At 37.2% G+C, this 20,122-nt stretch overlaps 1 protein-coding gene across 1 annotated transcript in view; it reads right to left on the reverse strand.

Annotated features, from left to right (window-relative positions):
- Window positions 1–20,122, reverse strand: part of ppfia2 (PTPRF interacting protein alpha 2) — a 260,698-nt gene that overhangs the window by 97,452 nt on the left and 143,124 nt on the right. The window contains exons 5-7 of the mRNA XM_059978396.1: window positions 11,014–11,118; window positions 1,069–1,290; window positions 445–591 (exon numbers count right to left, since the gene is read on the reverse strand). Coding sequence (XP_059834379.1) covers window positions 445–591; window positions 1,069–1,290; window positions 11,014–11,118 — 474 coding nt within the window. The remainder of the gene's footprint in view (window positions 1–444; window positions 592–1,068; window positions 1,291–11,013; window positions 11,119–20,122) is intronic.

The following is a 20,122-nucleotide window of genomic DNA, read 5'->3' on the forward strand; positions in this document are numbered from 1 at the left end:
TTGTATATAGGTCCCAAAACTATTCACAAAACTTCAAATGTGGTCTGATGAATGCCTTGTAAATCATCAGCATTACATCCTTTTTGTTATATTATATTCCTCTCAAAATGAGTGCTAACATTACATTTTTTTTTCTTACTAATGACTCAACCTAAAGTTAACTTTTATGGGAATCTTGCACTAGATCTCCCAAATCCCTGTGCGGCTCTGATTTCTGAATTTACTCCCTGTTTAATGCAACTAGTTCAGGCAGACACCTTAGTCATCATGGACGAGTTAGGCCAAAGGGCCTATATCTGTAATATATACCTCTGACTAAATGGTTAAGCTACATTTCAGAATAAAGAAACTTCAACAGTGGTATTCGCAAATTTGCTTTAAAAGTCAATGCTGAAGTTGACATCTCATTACTAGATCAACCTCTTATTCATAAATATACTGAACCTGGCGTAAGAAGGCATCCTTATTTGCCAGCTCATTTTCCAGTTTGTCATTGATGTCATGTAATGAAGTTGATTCTCTCTGTACATTAAGGTACCGCTTCTCAAGTGTAGTTATCCTTTCTTCCATATCTTCTTTCTGAGCGATGACCTGTGAAAAATTAATAAAGCAATTTCATTAATCCTATATCTTCTTTGCACACCAAAAATATGCTTCATAACAAATGGTAAAATACTTGGATTCATGTTGTCTTATACTTTTAAAATTATAATATGCAAAACATTTTCATATATATTGACAACTATTTCTTCAAGTAAATATTTGTCTGTCTTTTAATGAAATTTTGGTTATCATTCCACCACATCCTCTAAATTTTGGGACTCGCCATCACACAATTCCCATTTCTACCACCAGTGTGTCTCTTGCACTTGCTCAGACCTACACGTAGCATTGAGCAATTATGCAAACTGATTGAGGAATAAAAATTAACTATGGTTAACACATTAACCTTCAAGTTTCTTGAATGTTTAGACCCAAAGTACTTTGGACCAAATTAAATGCTATCCAAATTATCAACTCTCAATGAGCTCAAAGATTTCAAAAAGAAATGTTTATTAAAATTCATACCTCTCTAATATCCCTCTGGTATTTAGTACTCAATTCTTCTGATTTTATCAGATCTTTCCTGGCAGTTTCGAGATCTTGCTCCACTTCAGCAAATTGATTGGACAATGTTGCTAACCGTTCTTTTGTCTGTGTCATCTCAAAATTCTGTTTCTCCAGCAAATCCTGTAGTTCCACAACTTGATTAATTTCATCATGATGGTCTATTGAACCATTGGAAAGACGCTGCAGAAAAGAAAGGTAAATAGCATTACCCTTCAGTACTGATAATAAATGCAGGTAAGAATCAGAAATCAGAGTTGCTAGGGAGTACTAGTCCAGGGTTCCCTAGAGGTTAGCTTGCAGGTTAAGCTGGTAGTAAGGAAGTCAAATGCAATGTTAACATTCATTTTGAGAGAACTAGAATAAAAAAAGCAAGAAAGTAATGCTAAGGATTTCAAAGGCCTTGGTAAGAACATATTTGGAGTATGGTAAGCAGATTTGGACCCCATATCTAAGTAAGGATGTGATGGCATTGGAAAGGATCCAGATGAGGTTTATGAGAACAATCCTGTGAATAAAAAGGTTAATGTATGAAGAGTGTTTGATGGGTTTGGGACTGTAATTGTGATAGTTTAAAAGAATGCAGGGGATATCTCACTACTGAATAATGAAAGTCCTAAACAGAGTGGAATTGGATAGGATGTTTCCAGTTGTGGGAGTAGGAGGAGGGGCGCAGCCTCAGAATAGAAAGATTTTCTTTTAGAACAGAGACAAGAAGGAATTTATTTTGCCAGAGGCTGGTGAATCTGTGGAACTCATTACCACAGATGACAGTGGAGACCAAGTCATGGGGTATATTTAAAGCAGAGGTTTGATTAGTAAGGACGTTAAAGATTATGGGGAAAAGGGTTAAGAGGGAAAATAAATCAGCCATGATCAAATGATGGTCTGAATGGCCTAATTATGCTCACATGCCTTATGGTCTTATGACAAGGTAAAAAGTAGAGAAATGGAAGTGCTTGTTGAAAATCTGCCATTACGCTTATCTGCATTTAATGTGTTACCTACAAGTAAGAGAAAAATCGTACCCAGCTTAAATTTAACTGCATAAGGTAATTAGAAAAAACTACAAGGAACAGGTTCATAAACAGAATTATTATCACTGACTTTTAAGTAACATGAAAATTATTGCTTTGTGGCAGCAACACACTGCAGAGACATAAAGGTGTTAGAACTCAGTGTTCAATTCTGACATCATCTGTAAAGAGCGTGTATGTTCTCCCCAAGGAATGCGTGGGTTTTCTACAGGTGCTCCAGTTTCCTCCCACAGTCTATAGACGGTATGGGTAGGTAAGATTTATTGGTCATTGTAAATAGTCACACGATTAGTTTCAGGTTAAATCAGGGATTACTGGGCAGTGTGGATCGAAATAAAATAAATATAAATAAAATCACTATAAATTACAGAAATAAATATTGTCAATACTGTAAAATTAAAGGAATAGTGAAGTAGTACTCATGCGTTATTCAGAAATCTGATGGCACAGGGGAAAATACTATTCTTGTATCATTGAGTGTGTGCATTCAAATTTGTGTATCTTCTCCTTGATGGTATTACCAAGAGGAGAGCATGTGCTGAATGGTGAGAATCCTTAGTGATGAATGCTGAAGATGAAGTACTTTCGCTTGAAGATGTCCTTGACTGTGGGGAGGGTTGTGCTCACGATGGAACTAGATGACTCTACAATCCTCTGCAGCCTCTTGTGATTCCTGTGCATTGGAGTTGCCACACAAGGCTGTAAGAGCTTGTTAGAGTTTTTGGTAACATACCAAATCTCCTCAAACTAAGAAAGTACAGCCTCTGGTATGCCTTCTTTGTGCATCAAAATGTGGGCTAGGAGAGATACACCAAGCAGCTGTTGCCCAGGAACTTGAAGCTAATCTTCCTATGCACCATTGATTGCCCAATGAGCACTGGTGTAGGAATTGAATACATTTACAATAATGCCCAATTAATAACAGAGAAATACACATATGTGTATTTGTGGATTTTCTGGTTTTTCCATGGTCATAAATTCAATCAATGGCAGTCATATTGGATTAAGGTTGTCCAAACAATATCCTTTGAATTACATCAACATGCTGAGATTGCACCGCAGTCCATATAATGTTTACAAAAGGCTCCAGGGAATCTGTCAACACACAGGAAATGCTGATGATACCTCCACCATTTGACATTCACCCTTGCTGAGCACATTAAAACAAAAATCGGATCCACTGATTACTGCTGGGTGACAAAATATTCCATCTTTTCTAATGTCTTATTATTTTATTCAAAATACCTTGAAAGGACCCCAAAAAAAACACAACGTGACAAATGTTGGTTAGAGGTTAGTTCTCAAGAGCATTGTGCTCTTGAAAACTTTCTTCTGATAGCCAAATAAACTGGAACTAATTTGCAATGTGTTCTAATTATAATTTTATAATTGTTACACATTGATATGCAGGGCAATGTTCCAACTTTGGTGGTATATAATACCTGCAGCCAAAAGTTCAGATCCCTTTCTGATTGCTGCAAGAAATCTAAAAACAGATAATTTATGAAATCTTCTCCACTCTCTAACTTTTTGGATGCAAAATTTGGATCTATATTACATATTATTTTGGCACTACTGATTCTGCTTTGGTTCCAAGATGGGACTTCTGGCATGTAGAGAAGTTAGTAGCATGGGTCTTACTGAACATTAACATGAAGATATTAGCACAATCACAGTAAATTCCTAATACGTTTGTAGATGAATGTTGAATAGCTGAAGCTTGAATGTTAATCAGTGTGCAACAACTCAGTGCCAATGCTGCCATTTTAGAGATTAATGCTCCAGTTATCTTCCTTTTTTAACCTTCCATTTCAGTGGTATTAGTCCCTTTTAAAAGAATTATTTGTAGGTCAATTATTAAATGATTTCTATTGTATGTTGGTAACATTGTACACAGAGACACAAGGAAGTCTGCTGATGCTGGAAATCCAGAGCAACATACACAAAATGACAGAGGAACTCAGTAGGTCATGTAGCATCAATGGAAATGAATAAACAATTGAAGTTTCGGGCCGAGACCCTTCCACAGGCATTTTATGTGTGTTACATTGCACAATTGTTAATATTGCCTGGCCTTAAAGAGGTTAAAGTTTACAGTATTTTCTCTTAGTCCTTGGAAATGTTTATCTTGTCTTCAAAATTTCTCTACACATGGGTGCATTTGTAGTCACTCATAACATCATGTGATTGAAAGAATGAGACCAGTGTGTATTGAGCAGAAAAAACAGCAAGGAGAGGGAAGGGAAGGCAAAGAGAAACATTTCCAATAGGAGGCCATATCCACCCAGAATATTGTTTCTTAAACTTTAGTAAGCACGTGTGTGTCATGTTTTCATGTCTATACTTTAATTAAGATAAAACTGATGGAGCACACCGCAAGAAGCAAAAGCATGACAAGAGTCATGTTGCTAGTAGAGAGAATACTGGTCGTGACCATGAACTTTTATGAATTTTAGTTCTCCCAACTTCAGCATCTTAAAACAGCACTTCTAGTACCTGGAACGAGGACTGAAATATTAATCAAAATGGGTGTCAAGGTTTATAATGGGCTATTGCACAACTTTGTCATAATGAGGACATAGTTCATATCATCACCTAACATCAAAAAAGTGAGGAAAAGATAAAGTAAGAAGAAAGAGGAGCTGTCAGAAGAAGACTTGCTGGCTAAAGTGCTCTTAACTAACACAAACATCTGTTTTTACAAAAAGCCAACTCTAATTTTCCATTTACCAACAATCTCACAGTTTATTTATTACTGACCCTCATATTTTCCAGATTGCCACAATGCAAAATTAAGCCACAGAAAATAAAGATTCTAAACCAAATTATAAACCACCTCATACCACATCACATGGAAGCGCAAGCTAATGATTGAAGTATGTCTCACTTGTGCTTTTGCCTCTCTTAAGGTTCCTGTACAATATGACCCCAGTTGTTGCTGCATGGCTGACAGAATACATTGACTTGGAGTCCAAAGAGCTGCAGATGGCTCCAAAAGATATCCTTGAACCAATCCAGTTTGCATAATCTTGGCATCTGCAGCAACAATCTGGGCTGACAGGTTTGCAGTGATGGGAAGACAAATGCTGTTATGCTGAGGGTGGAGAGCAGGGTCCTGATACACTGCCAATCCATACAGTGGCGCTTTCACAATTTCAGCAAACTTTTAGTGAATAGATTTCTGGACAGTCGCAATAGCCTGCAAAGTTCTTTAATATAGTGCTGCCCATAATCGTGATGGCAGTGATTCTAGGTTGCATGATGGCAAGCTAAACCGGAATGACAATATTCTAAGCTTTCACTACAGCTACTAAGTCCTGGGTAGCTTCTACCTGTACCGTAATATAAACAGTAAATAATTGGTGGATTCACAAATATGCTGCGTGGAATTTTTTGCACTTCCAATCTCTGTGCACTTGAAGCTTGGTGCAAAACACTATACCAAATTAGTGGTATATCATGGTCCTTGAAAATGCAGAGACTTTATGGCAGACTCAATCATAGAACATATGGAAAATCTATAATTGCCCTAAGGAAGGTGGCACTACAGCTATTTTGGCTGAAGATTACTTATGTCTGGTGACTCATTATATGTAGATCCTGCTTTATGCAATTCATAGTTTGTATATTAGAAGAGAGACTGTGGAGTGGGTGAACTTGGATGTGGGATGAAGGACTTGGCTTGAGATGACTATTCCACAGTTTTACGCCATCTCTAGACAGCAGACCAATGGTTAAGACATTGAGCACCATTTTCTTTTAGCAGTGAGCAATCCTGGTTGTCATAGATTTAATTTAAATGAAAAGCAGTATGACAATTTTTATGGTATCATAGTGTTGTTAATAAATCTGAAACTGACACCACAGAGGTATAAGACTATCAGACATAGAAACATAGAAGCATAGAAAACCTACAGCACAATATGGGTCCTTCAGCTCACAATGCTGTGCTGAACACGCGCTTACTTCAGAAATGACCTAGGGTTATCCACTGCCCTCAATTTTTCTAAGCTCCATTTAGCTCATTGAGTCTGCTCCACCATTCAATCATGGCTGATCCTTTTGTCCTTCCTCAGCCCCATCTCCTGGCCTTCTCCCTGTAACCTTTGATGCCATGGCCAATCAAGAACCTATCAGGCTCTGCCTTAAAAACACCCAATTACCCCGCCTCCACAGCAGCCTGTGGTAATAAATTCCGCAAATTCACCATGCTCTGGCTAAAGAAATTTCTCCCCATCTCTGTTTTAAATGGATGCCCCTCTATCCTGAGGCTGTGATCTCTGGTCCAAAACTCCTCCACCATGGGAAACATCGTTTCTACATCTACTCTGTCTAGGCCTTTCAACATTCGAAAGGCTTTGATGAGATTCCCCATCATCCTTCTGAATTCCAGTGAGTACAGACTCAGAAACATCAAACATTCCTCGTATGAAAACCCTTTTATTCCTGGAATCATCCTAGTGAACCTCCTCTGAACCGTCTCCAATGCCAGCACAACTTTTCCTGGATTAAGAGCCCACAACTGTTCAAAATACTCAAGGTGAGGCCTCACCAGCGCCTTATAAAGCCTCAGCATCACATTCCTGCTCTTGTGTTCAAGACCTTTTAAAATGAATGCTAACATTGCATTTGCCTTCCTCACCATTGACTCAACCTGCAAGTTAACCTTTAGAGTGTTCTGCCCAAGGACTCCCAAGTCTCTTTGCACCTCAGATTTTTGGATTTTCTCCCCATTCAGAAAATAGTCTGCACATTTATTTCTACTACCAAAGTGCATGACCATGCATTTTCCAACAACGTATTTCATTTGTCACCTTCTTGCCCGTTATAAGTCCTTCTGCAGCCTACCTGTTTCCTCAACACTACCTGCCCCTCCACCAATCTTCATATCATCTGCAAATCTGGCAATAAAGGCATCTATTCCATCATCTAAATCATTGATATACAACATATAAAGAAGTGGTCCCAACACCGACCCCAGCAGAACACCTCTAGTAAACACAAAGTACACTGCAGATGCTGTGGTCAAATCAATATGTACAAACACGCTGGAGGAACTCAGCAGGTCAGGCAGCATCCGTTAAAGCGATCAGTCAACGCTTCGGGCTGAGTCCTGATGAAGGGTCTCAGCCTGAAATGTTGACTGCTCGTTTCAACGGATGCTGCCCGACCTGCCAAGTTCCTCCAGCATATTTGTACGTGTTGATTAGAACACCACTAGTCACTGTCAGCCAACCAGAAAAGGATCCTTCTATTCCTACTCATTGCCTCCTACTAATCAGCCAATGGTCTAATCATACCAGCAACTTTCCTGTAATATAGTGGGCTTTTAACTTGGTAAGCAGCCTCATGTGTGGCACCTTGTCAAAAGCCTTCTGAAAGTCCAAATATACCACATCTAGTGCAACCCCTTTATGTATCCTATGTGTTATCTCCTAAAAGAACTCCAACAGGTTCATCAGACAAGATTCTTCCTTAAGAAAACCATGCTGATTTTGTTTTGTCTTGGCCTGTGTCACCAAGTACTCCATAACCTCCTCCTTAACAATTAACTCCAACTACTGAAGTCAGGCTAGATGGTCAATAATTTCCTTCCTTTCTTGAAGATTGGAGTGACATTTGCATACAATAAAGCAAAAATTAATAGGAAGACAGAGGATTGGGAAGCTTTTAAAACTTTATAGAGAGCAACTTAAACAATCATTAGGAGGGAAAAGATGAAATATGGAAGTAAACTGGCAAACAATATCAAAGTGGATAGAAAATACTTGTTCAAGTATGTAAAAAATAAAAGAGACATGAGAGTGGATATATGACCACTAGAAAATGTGACCGGAGAAATAATAACAGGGGCCAAGGAGATGGCTGAACTAAATGAGTATTTTGCATCAGTCTTCAATGTGGAAGACACTAGCAGTATGCCAGATATTGAAGGATGGGAGTACAGTTACTATTACAAGGGAGAAGCTACTCAAAAAGCTGAAAGACCTAAGGGTAGATAGGACACAGGGACCAGATGAACTGCACTCTAGGATTCTGAAAGAGGTAGTGGTAGAGATTCTGGAGACATTGCCCTCTGTTTTGCTTTTACATTAACTTTCACTTCCTTTGTCAGCCATGGTTGTACTATTTTGCCATTTGAGTACTTGTTCATTTATGGAATACATCTATCCTGCACAGTCCTTATTTTTCCCAGAAACCCATGCCATTGCTGCTCTGCTGTCATCCCTGCCAGCATCTCCTTCCAATTTAATTTGGCCATCTCCTCTCTCATACCACTATAATTTCCTTTACTCCACTGAAATACTGCCACATCAGACTTTACTTTCTCCCCATCAATTTCAAGTTGAACTCAATCATATTGTGATCACTGCCTCCTAAGGCTTCTGTTACCTTAAGCTCCCTAATCACCTCTGGTTCATTACATAACAGCCAATCCAGTATAGCTGATCTCCTAGTAGGCCCAATGACAAACTGTTCTAAAAAGCCACCTCGTAGGCATTCAACAAATTCACTCTCTGAGGTCCATTTCCAATCTGACATTTCCAATCAACCTGCATGTTGAAATCTCCCGTGACTATCATAGCATTGCCCTTTTGACACGACTTTTCTCATTTCTGTTGTAATATGTGGTCCACATCCCAGATAGTGTTGGGAGGCCTGTGTATATCTGCCATTAGGGTCCTTTACTAAACCATTTTGCTGGATGAGATGATAGTGGATGTCTATAACGTCCTTAAAAACCTACCGCTTTTGTTGATCTGGTGGTATCATATTAACAGCAGCTGTTAAAAGTGTTCATGGTAATCAACTACATTTTGACCCCAGATCCTTCCAAAGAAAAATATATCCACAATGTGCTTACAGATGCAGCAAACAAATGATGGACTATTATGAACTTCTACTAGGATGATGTTAAACAAATTGAGCAGATGGGATCTCGGGCACTGATGACAATCTAGGCGCATACATGCCAACAAGGAATAGTGATGAGCAAGATTTCCAGAAGTTGTCATAACAATTTTGTCTTGCACAACTAAAGGTTAGTATCAGTTTTAAATTTGGAGATGGATTTGAGAGTATGCTGATATTACTCATGAGGAACCTAACATCAAGAGATCACTTGATGTATTGTTGATCAGATCATCAGAGTAATCAAGATGTGCTTCTGATGTTTGAACTGATATGGAAGTACCATTTAGTACTTATCAGTAAGTGTGTCTATAATATCATGCAGTTTGCCATACTCTGTGAAAGACTGCATGCCCACAAAATTTGGAACTACACAAAGAATGCTCCAGACTTTGCATTTTCTTCAGATAAATCCAGATCTGAAAGAGGAGGTGGAAGGTAAAGATCCTAAACAATACCAGTTTTCCATGATGTCAGAAATGCCTCATGATATAGCACTGCTAATTATCATCACGGAATAATTATTTGAGCCACATGGAAGAATGATTCCATCCTTCCAAACTTCTATATTCCACTGAAATGAAACAGTTCTATGAACAGCCACCAGCATTTGTAAGAGATGAGTAAAAAAATCTACATGGAAGACCCACCCTATCCCTCAAACCTCTTTCCATCACTTCCCATGCAATTGAAACATAACAATCTACAAATAGCCAATAAGAGCAAAAATCATAAAATCTGCAAACAGTAGAAATCTGAAATAGAAACAGAAAATGCTGGAAATATCCATCAGGTCAGGCAGCATTGAGAGAAAGAGAAATAGTTAACATTTTTCTTTCCTGATACACATTTTTGAAAAATATCTCCTTTGCTGTTCAATTGACAGTTACTTCCCTTCCAGCACTGCCAAGTTTGAAGATATTCTCCTCTGCTCTCCAAAAGGATTTACAGCTGTTACTTTAGTCTTGTTCACCCTCAGTGGTTTATCTTTCCATTTTGATCCTGTAAATGTTGTTGACTAATATATTTTTCCACAGCTACATCTCTTTCCTCATCAAATGTCATCAACTGTAACTCATCTTTCATATATTTTACACAAATTCTAAACTTCGTAATTCTAATTTACCCAGAACCAGTAATGTTAAGAAAACCCAGTGCTTCTCAATGTAGTTTTGTCATCACATTCTAAGATCCATACTTTATGCGACATGTTAGTACATGCACACTCTTAATATCTGTAATGACAATGGTGCAGTCCACCTCAAATTTGTATGGTCTGCAGCTCCACTTTTTTCTCTGCAGCACCTGGCACCACAACAGATGATCTTTTCCCCTTTGTCTGATGCAAAAGATCATAAATTTCAACAGCTCCAATTCTGGTCTTCATCCTGAAATGTTACCTGTTTCTGTTTTAACACTTGCTTCCCAACTTGCTAAGTTCCTCCAGTATTTTCTGTTTTTATTCCAAGTACGAAAATACCTTGCAGAACTGTACAGGGGGAAAACAGACACATAAAATCTCTCCAGCAAAATTCTTATTGAGAACTATAGGTTCCTTAGCTGGAACTGTTCACTGAGGATCTCAAAGTTACTTCATTCTACTGCTTCAACTTGCCTGGAAATGATACATGTGGAAGGGGAAATTCTACTGTCTTCTCAGCAATCCGTCATCAGCAGAATTGGAGCAGATGTGCAAAGATTGCAAATGCTTCCGAAATGTTTGAGAAAGGGCTGTAGGATTTGCAGATATATTAGAGTGAATGTTGTTTACAATGTGACTGTAGAACACAAACTGCATGGTGAAGAACAAACTAAGAAAGTAAGAACTTTTCATTTAGATATGATCATTTGCAATTTAATGTGTTTAAAAGCAATTGAGTGTCTGTAATTTAAATTAATGTCACCATTAATGATCATACAACGAATGAATATCAGTTGAAACAATGCATTTACTTACCTTTCCATGAAGCCTCTGACCTGGTTCTCCTCCCTCTGCAAGTTCAGATTCTATAGATTCTTCACTATTCTGGAAGTGTGCTTTTTGCTCTTGCTGTAGTGCTATCTGTAAGAAATTCAATAAAACAAAATGAAGAATTAAAGAAAACAATATTTCACTGAAAAATTAAAGCCACAGTATGATGATTTTCATAGACAATTTTCTCCTTTAACTGATAAAAATCAAATATGATTGACACAGATCAATTGACACTTACATGTCATAAGCCAATTATATTAACAAAAGATTTTTAAAATATCATTGGTTCTAAGCTAGTCAAGATGGCTAAAAATAGGTTTTAAGCAAAGTTGACCATTCCTGATTAGGAATAGTCAATGTGGCTTTGTACATGGTATGCCATGTCTAACCAATCTTATAGAGTTTTTCAAGGAAGTTATCAGGAAATTTAATGAAGGAGAGGCAATGAATGTCGCCTACTTGGACTTTAGCAAGGCCTTTGACAAAGTCCCACGTGGAAGGTTGGTCAAGAAGATTCAATCATTTGCCAGATTAGACATTGGTTCTGCGAGAGACGCCAGAGTGGTAGTAGATGTGTGCTCTCTGATTGGAGGCCTGTGACAAGAGGTGTGCCGTAGGAATCAGCATTAGGTCCATTGTTGTTTGTCATCTATATCAGTGATCTGGATGATAATGTGGTAAACTGGATCAGCAAATTTGCAGATGAGAACAAGAATAGGGGGAATGTAGTGCATAGCGATGAAGGCTAATGAAGTTTGCATTGGGATTTAGACCAAATGGAAAAATGGCTGAAAATGGGAGATGGAATTTAATGAAGTTAAGTGTGAGGTATAACATCTTGGGAGGATAAACTGTAGTAGGACTTACATGATGAACTGTATGGCACTGAGGATTGCAGTGGAGCACAGATCCATAAATCTTGAAAGTAGCATCACAGGTAGACAGGGTCATAAAGACAGCTTCTGGCACATCGGCCTTCATAAATCAAAGTACCGAGTACAGGAGTTGGGATGTTATGTTGAAGTTGTATAAAAAGTTGATGAGCCTTAGTTTGGAGTATTATGTGCATTTCTGGTTACCTACCTGCAGGGGACAAATCAATAAGATCGAAGGAGTGCAGACAAAATTTACAAGGATGTTGCTAAGACTTGAGGACCTGAGTCATAGGGCAAGGTTCAATAGATTAGGACTTTCTTCCATAGAACATAGGAGAATGAGGGGAGATTTGATAGAGGTATACAAATTAATGAGGGTATGGATATGGTAAATATAAGCAGGCTAAGGTTGGGTGAGATTAGAACTAGAAGTCATGGGTTAAGTGTGAAATGCTTAAGAAGGATGTGAGGGGGAGCTTCTTCACTCAATGGTGAGAATGTGGAATGAACTGCAGCGGAAGTAATGAATATCGGTTCAATTTCAATATTTAAGATAAATCATGGATGAGGTGTATACAGGGCTTTGGTCTGGGTGCAGGTCAATGAGACCATATGGAATAATATTTCAGCATGGACTGGATGGGCTGAAGGGCCTGATTCTGTGTTCTGGTGTTCTATGACTCCATAAACTATCATCTCTCTCCAAAATTATTTTGATTTCATTTTCCAGAACAAACACACATATACAATCTGTAGGCACTTAAAGAAGTTGTACTTTAAGTCCAATAACAAGCTATTAGATATTGGATGCAAGGTACAAATGGCTGAATTTTCTTTTGCTTCACCATCTAGAATAAGCAGTAGTGCTGAATATTGCTGGATTACAGTCTTTGTTTGAATGTCACAAGTATTGCTTCCCAGCTATGGCAAGACCATATTGAGTGCAATATAATTTCTGCCAAAAGCTCACAATGCACATAAAATGAAGTCCAAAAACACCAAAGTGACAGGTTCTGATGAAAAGTCATCCAGAATGTTAATTTTGTTTCTCTCATCACATATTCTGCCATTCAGCAGTCACTGCTTTTATTTAAAATGAAACAATGATATATTTGAAGTAAGATAGAACACAAATCTGGTGGTGCCAACCTAGCATATTTTCTGAGCTATTGGGTGTAACTCCAAATTAAAATTTATTCCACAATTTTTATAAAACACGTTACACTAAAGTATAAGTGTTTCTGTGAACTTAGTTAGTTTAAAGGATGCTAACTCTGGCCACAAACAAACTGATGTTCCTCACCATAAACCAGAAAATCTACAGAGGGTGGAAATCTGAGCAACACACACAAAATGCCAGAGGAACTCAGCAGGCCTGACAACATCTATGGAAAAGAGTACAGTCAACATTTCAAGCCAAGACTCTTCAGCAGAAGGCCTGCTAAGTTCCTCCAGCATTTTGTGTGTGTTGCAAAGTTCCTCACCCTGGGGTTTCAGATCCCTGTCCCAGTCCACAATACATTTCTTCGTCCTTGCCATATCTTGAGCCCAGGGCTCTGGCTACATAGCCCATTTACTCTGGAGCTCTGGTTCACATTCTAGACAAATTAATGAACTAGATGTCAAAACATTGTGATTTTCAAACAATCAGATCCTGGGTTATCAGACCTTTATTCTGTTGAAACTAATCTGTTATCTACAATCAGAATCAGGTTTATTATCACCGGCAAGTGTTGTGAAATTTGTTAACTTAGCAGCAGCAGTTCAATGCAATACATAATATAGAAGAAGAAAAAAAAGGGAAATAAATAAATAAATAACAGTGTGTATATATATATATATATATATATAATGAATAGATTGAAAATCGTGCAAAAAGGGAAATGTATATTAAAAGAAATGAGGTAGTGTTCACGGGATCAACGTCCACCCAGGAATCAGATGGCAGAGGGAAAGAAGCTGCTCCCGAATCGCTGCGTATGTGCCTTCAGGCTTCTGTACCTCCTACCTGATGGTAACAGGGAGTAAAGGGCATGCCCTGGGTGCTGGGGGTCAAGCCAAACAGTTTGAGAATGCTAAGAATATTTGGTGTAACAAGTATTTTCAAAAATCCCACATTACAGAAAACTGTATAAACTTAAAATTGGCTGGCCTTCCAAGGGAAACTATTATTAAATATAAGCCTGAGTGCCTTTAAGAGTTCTGTAACAGTAGATTTTGGGCAGTGCACAACTATGTCATGTGCTTCATTGATAAACATTGAGACTGAAATTGTTTATCTTACAAAAAAAATTCTGAATCCAGCTTCACTGCAGGAACTTGGAAATACATTTCTGAATAGGTGCTTGGATTGGGCAATGAGGGTGTGGGTGAGACAGTTGGCTGGTGCAGCAATCCTATTCCTTCTAGTTCTTCGAAACCATTTTATTCTTGAGCAGGTCAAGTAGTCAGGTTACCATCATCTTTACTGGTAATAAATTTTGTAGAGAGGTCCCTGAGAAAGCATCATCTGTTAAATTAAAACATTTAAAGAAAATATCAGCTTTAGGCAACTGTTTAAGATGTCCAAAAATGGACATGAGCTATTTGACAATTGCCTGTATATAGCTATTCAGAACAGACCAACTCATTCCACAATTTTCCAATCCTTGCATAGAATTTCAGCTCCAGACAATCATATTTTAGGGTTCTCTTGAATAAAAAATCATAAACCCATAACACATTTTAGGCACAACGTCAAATAACACCCAATGCTGAGTTAATATATTTCCTCACTTCCAGCATCATTCAGCAACAAACAATAGGCTTGCAACATATTTTCAAAGCTTTGTACTGTTGTCTTTTGACTGCTAAGATTGGGATTTCCAGTGGGTTATGTGCTGAAGAAGGTAGTGCTATTATTTCAAATACAATTAGATACTTAACGATCTCTTTTTCCTTCATAGAATCTCATTTCAAATCCCAGGTAAATTAGGATTTCTAAGTGTTTTTTTAAAAATCATTGTTGTTTGGCTATCTCAAACATGGTACAGAATATCTTAACATTACATTAACATTCTTCAGATGGCTAAATCTACAATGCCATTTACACTGCGAGGAATGAAATCTATAAACCATAACCTATAAACTTACAATTGTTTAAAAACTACATCACAAGAACTTCACAAAGTGCTGCTTGGGAAGATCAATTGAAAGAAATACAAGTGGAGATAACCAACGACTTGTTCAAAGAGTAAGATTTTATGTAGTGTCTTAAAGCAAGAAAAAATGGTTTATAGAGACAGTAGGTCTGATAAAAAAATCTGGTGACAGTTCAAAAAGTGAATGGACTGCTATAAGTTCAGACAGATTAGTTCAGACCAAGAAAGTGAAAGTGAAAATAGAGCTGGTCAATGTCACATTTATTTTTATAGAATTTTTAAATTGAATTTTCAAATGGTTACAGAAGGAAAAAAAATTATTAACCCTTCCCCCCTCCCCCCTAACATATCCCTCTAGAAAGAGAAAAAAAAGAGGGAAAAAAAGGAAGGAAGAAAGAAAGAATGCCTGGATATCGGAAGAACCCCACATGCTCCACGGAGTTCATAATTGCTTTAGTATATATATTTATTTCTTTCCCCAAATAACCAATAATTTTATCTTCGGAGCACGTATATAGATAATCCTAACTTTTGTAAATAAGGGCGCCAAATTTTCAGAAATATTTCGTATTTATCTCTTAAATTATAAGTAATTTTTTCAAATGGAATGCAGCTAAAAGCTATATCTATTTTCATTTTCTTAATGTATGTTAAAAGTCTTTTTCTTTTCACCAGTCCATTAAGCCCATTAACATTAAAACTTTAAAAATTCAGTAAGTTAGTCATTATTTTTAACAGGGTTACTCCAGCCTATAGTAATAATTAACTTTTCAACTTTCGTAGTACCTTGGGGAATCTTTTTAGAATTCTCCGTGTTGCTATGTGTATCCCCCCCCCCCCCCCCCCGATTGTCCAGGCAAAGAAAGAAAGATTAAAGAAAAATCGATTATAAAGAAAAAAGATAACAAAATATATAACAAAATATCCCCTACTAATGGTGTGAATAAAGAAAATACACAACATTACCCCCCTCCGTTGTGCAGGTCATGGCAATCGCCAAGATTACACACATGAATCCCATAGCAATCAATCCGAAGTTCCCCCAGCTTCCCCGTAACATAAAAAAGTATATATAAGAGAAGAAAAAATAATATCACTACTCTCGATTAATATTTCTCAAATTTTTACCTTTCTCCCCCTGTATCATATAATTAAGAATATATTTAAATATTCTTCTGTCCTTAAACATCCATCAACTCCATTCACTGTCCCTGTCTTCATCTTTAATCCATTTCACTTTTAAATCTTTGGCTGTGGTTAGCGAATATTTGGGAGTTCTTGTGCAAATTCTTCCGCATCCCGATAATCAGTACAAGATTTTCTTTTTCCGTCATCCAAAAAAATGATCAGGGTTGCCAGGTGGTGCAATATAAATTTATAACCCTTTTCCCATAAAACTTTTTTCGCTGGGTTAAATTCCTTCTTTCTCTTCAGAAGGTCATTACTTATATCAGGATAGAAAAGAACTGTTTTCCCTTCTATCATCAATGGCCCGTTTCTCTTTCAGGCACGTTGGGCAGCTGCCTTCAGGATCTTTTCTTTATCTTGATATCTTAAGCATTTTATCAAGATTGATCGTGGGTTTTGATCAACTTGAGGTCTTGATCTTCAGGTGCTGTGAGCCCTTTCAATTTCAATTAACTGGGTTCCTTCTTCCATTTCCAAAATTTCAGGAATCCATTTTTGAAAAAAACTTATTGGATCCTCTCCCTCTATACCTTCTTTAAGTCTAACAATCTTAATATTATTTCGTCTGTTAAAATTTTCAAGTACATCCACTTTTTCCAACAACTGTTTTCTTTCTGATGTCCAGGCAAAAATATTATCTTCCATTTTATTCACTCTATCAATGGTGTATCTCATTATTTCTTCCAAGTTTTTAGTTTTCTTGTCCATTTTGTCCTGTCTTTTCATCATTTTATCAAACATAATCTTCATATTTTTAATATCTTTTTTAATTACCTTTAATGCTTTTAATTCAGGTATTATTTGCACCAAAGATTTTTTTATGTCTCCAATATCACCTCCAACCTCTTCCTGTTGCTTTTCTTTGTTTGTCTCTTCATCTTCATCTGATTTATCCAGAGAATCTGATTCCACCTCATATTCACTTTCACTTTCAGTTCCGATCATAGCTGGGATTTGTAGTTTGGGTTTCTCGTGTTTGCGCATGCCCCTTCCTTCATGCAAGCGCAATTCCTGTTGCACTTTTTTTTTTGGAAACGGTTGATGTTGCCGCCGTTTCCTGTTCTGTATCACCGGAGGTAAAATGCACTTGAGCCCGAGGCTTTCATGGCTGCCGGCCTTGATTCTTTTCCAACTTGTGTTGTCTTCAAAGTAGTAGTTTTCTTCTGCTTCTGTTTAGGAGACATATCTTAAGACAATCCTGAGTAGTTTATAAGTAATTTTTAAAAAGTATTTACTAACTTTTCTTCACTTAAACATTATTTTACTGCTTTTTTACTTGAGAGCTGGATTTCCACGTCTCGATCCTACGTCATCATGTGACGTCTCCCCGTCAATGTCACATATGACTTTTGTGAGAAAAGAACATAGAAAAGGTAGAAGGATGGGTGAGTTGAGAGTTCTGAAGTCTGAATGAAGGATCTATGGCCTGTACTGAAATTAAGTAGCTTTATAAGTGTAAATTAGGAAAAGGGGTTCAACTTTATATTTAGTTTGAAATTCAGACATGTGGATATAAGAGATTGATGCTGAAGATGTCTGCTGAGGATTGACTGGTCATTTATGATCAGAGAGGGAAGGAGAAAAAGGATAGTTAAAATAGATCAAGGGGTAATGTTAGATATGTGGATTATCACCAAAGAATAATGCCTGGAATTGCTCAGCACTTTAGTGCACAGGTGTTTTAGTTTAGGTGTGTCAAAAATCAAACTTACAAAAATTAATGAAAATAATAAAAAGGAAACTACCAATATTCACAAAAAAGATATCTACCAGAAAATACAACAACAGTGCCATACTATTCTTGACCAATGTGAAGTCCTGGTAGCCCCGATCTCTCCCTCTCTGAGTGCAATGAACTTTTTATTAAGCAGTAGTACATACCATTTTCAATTACCAACAAAGTTAATTTAAGACTTGATATGAATTAGACTATGATGAACCCCACAACATATTATTTTATATTATAAAATAAACTGAAGTATCTACCAGAAACACAGTATACGAACATATACACATTTACACATCCCCATTACTAAAGGAATGGGATATTCCATCATGTATGGCAGGAAAGGTACAATCAAGCCAACCCGTATGCATCAGCTTAGTTTAGAACTAATTACAAAAATATATCGAGGAAGACACTGAAGTACATACCCTCAGTGCAACAACAGCAGAATGTCAAGGCAATGTTTGTGTGTGCATGTGTAAAGGAATGCATTTACCAAGTGCTCGCCATCACAGGTAAATTTAAGAGAAGAAATGGAGTGATAGCTGATAGTCTGCTATGGTCTTGCAGTAGTCCATCCTTTTCTCTCTTTCAAGTAGTTAACAGGCTGGCTGAATCAAGAGAATTTACTGATAATACCAGTGAGAAACTCACACAATGAGGTCCAGAAAAAATAAAATGAAGTCTAAATTGTAAACAGATTTGTAACTGTCATACTGAAGATTTATCTCGGGTACATAAATAGATTTTAGAAGTCTACAAGCACCTATAAGGACCTCAGGAATAATTGTATGCTCTTAAGCTCTTTGGCAACAGTTGTACCAGGAGGAACAAAGATTTGGGCACATGGCCTGTTCAAGTGATTCACTATAGGAGGAGGAGGAGGAGGAGGAGGAGGAGGAAGAGGAGGAGAAATGTGAAGCAGCCAATGCACCAGCAATAAAATACTGCTAGGTAGAAGGGATATTTTTCTTATTGTAAATTACATCAGTATACCAATTTGACAGTGGCTTGTAAGATGTACTTTCTCCAAACTTCACTCCACAAGTACAAAACAGCATGTCATAAATCCAAGTATTAAAAGTTGTAACAAATGAAATGGCAACTTTCCAACCACTGAACAACAAAAGGGCAAAACAGTGAAGTGGTGGAAGCAATTAAGCAAGAAACTTAACAAAGTAAACACAATTCTTCCTACAATTTCTATATGGTTCTAGAAACACAGGAATTTGCAGATAGCCTGATTTGTGCATACATTTCTATTATATGTGATCTTAAGTTAAGGCTGGCTTGCCAAGTCCAGAAGCTGAGTTCAATTCTAGCGGCTTTGCATGCTGAAATATTCTTAGTCAGGATCTGCATCTTTTGGAGGTCCACTAAAAAATTCTGTAAATGCACCGGTGAACAGGCAGATTTCGTCATCAAAGTATAATGCAGAATAAAGAGCACACATTAAGGGGAAAACAAGGGATAAAGCTTTTTGAATTGTGTCCATGTTCTTTTGTACCATTATTCCTCTAAAAGTCTGTCAACACTTTACTGCTAACAACTAGCTGTATAGCCCTTGATGCATATTAGTTGGGTGATGAATATCCAAGAGTAAGACAGCAAAATCTATATCTGGTTTATTATCACTGCCTTTTTTGATGCAAAATTTGTTGTTTTGTATTAGCAATCCATAAATTACAAAATAAATACACAGTATAGGAAATAATGAGGTAGAATTCATGGACCATTCACATTCTAACTAAGAAGGCATGTATATTAAATGATCTGATGCTAAAGGCTTCCATGCACTTGGTTTCACAGAATGTTTATGTAAGCCCTATTTGAAGGGAGATCTATAAAGGTAATGTTCACTGTTAGAAATCTTGATTTGCTGTTATTCACCAAAAATAAATTTGGCGTTTTCTCTTTTATCGCCAAGAGAACATACATATGAACATATGAATTAGAAGCAAAAGCAGGGCACAAAACCTTTTTTTTTATTAAAGACAAAAATGTTATATTTTCAAGGAGAACATGCGTACACTTGACAACATACATCTAGATTTCCTGACTTTTTGGAACTACCACCAAGACATACTTTTCAACTTCAGCAAAATGACAAAGCAAGCTTTTAGTGTACTCTACCAGATCAATTGATGTAAAACACTTAATTT

This window comes from Hypanus sabinus, chromosome 8, assembly GCF_030144855.1.
Source record: "Hypanus sabinus isolate sHypSab1 chromosome 8, sHypSab1.hap1, whole genome shotgun sequence".
Taxonomy (NCBI): Eukaryota; Metazoa; Chordata; class Chondrichthyes; order Myliobatiformes; family Dasyatidae; genus Hypanus; species Hypanus sabinus.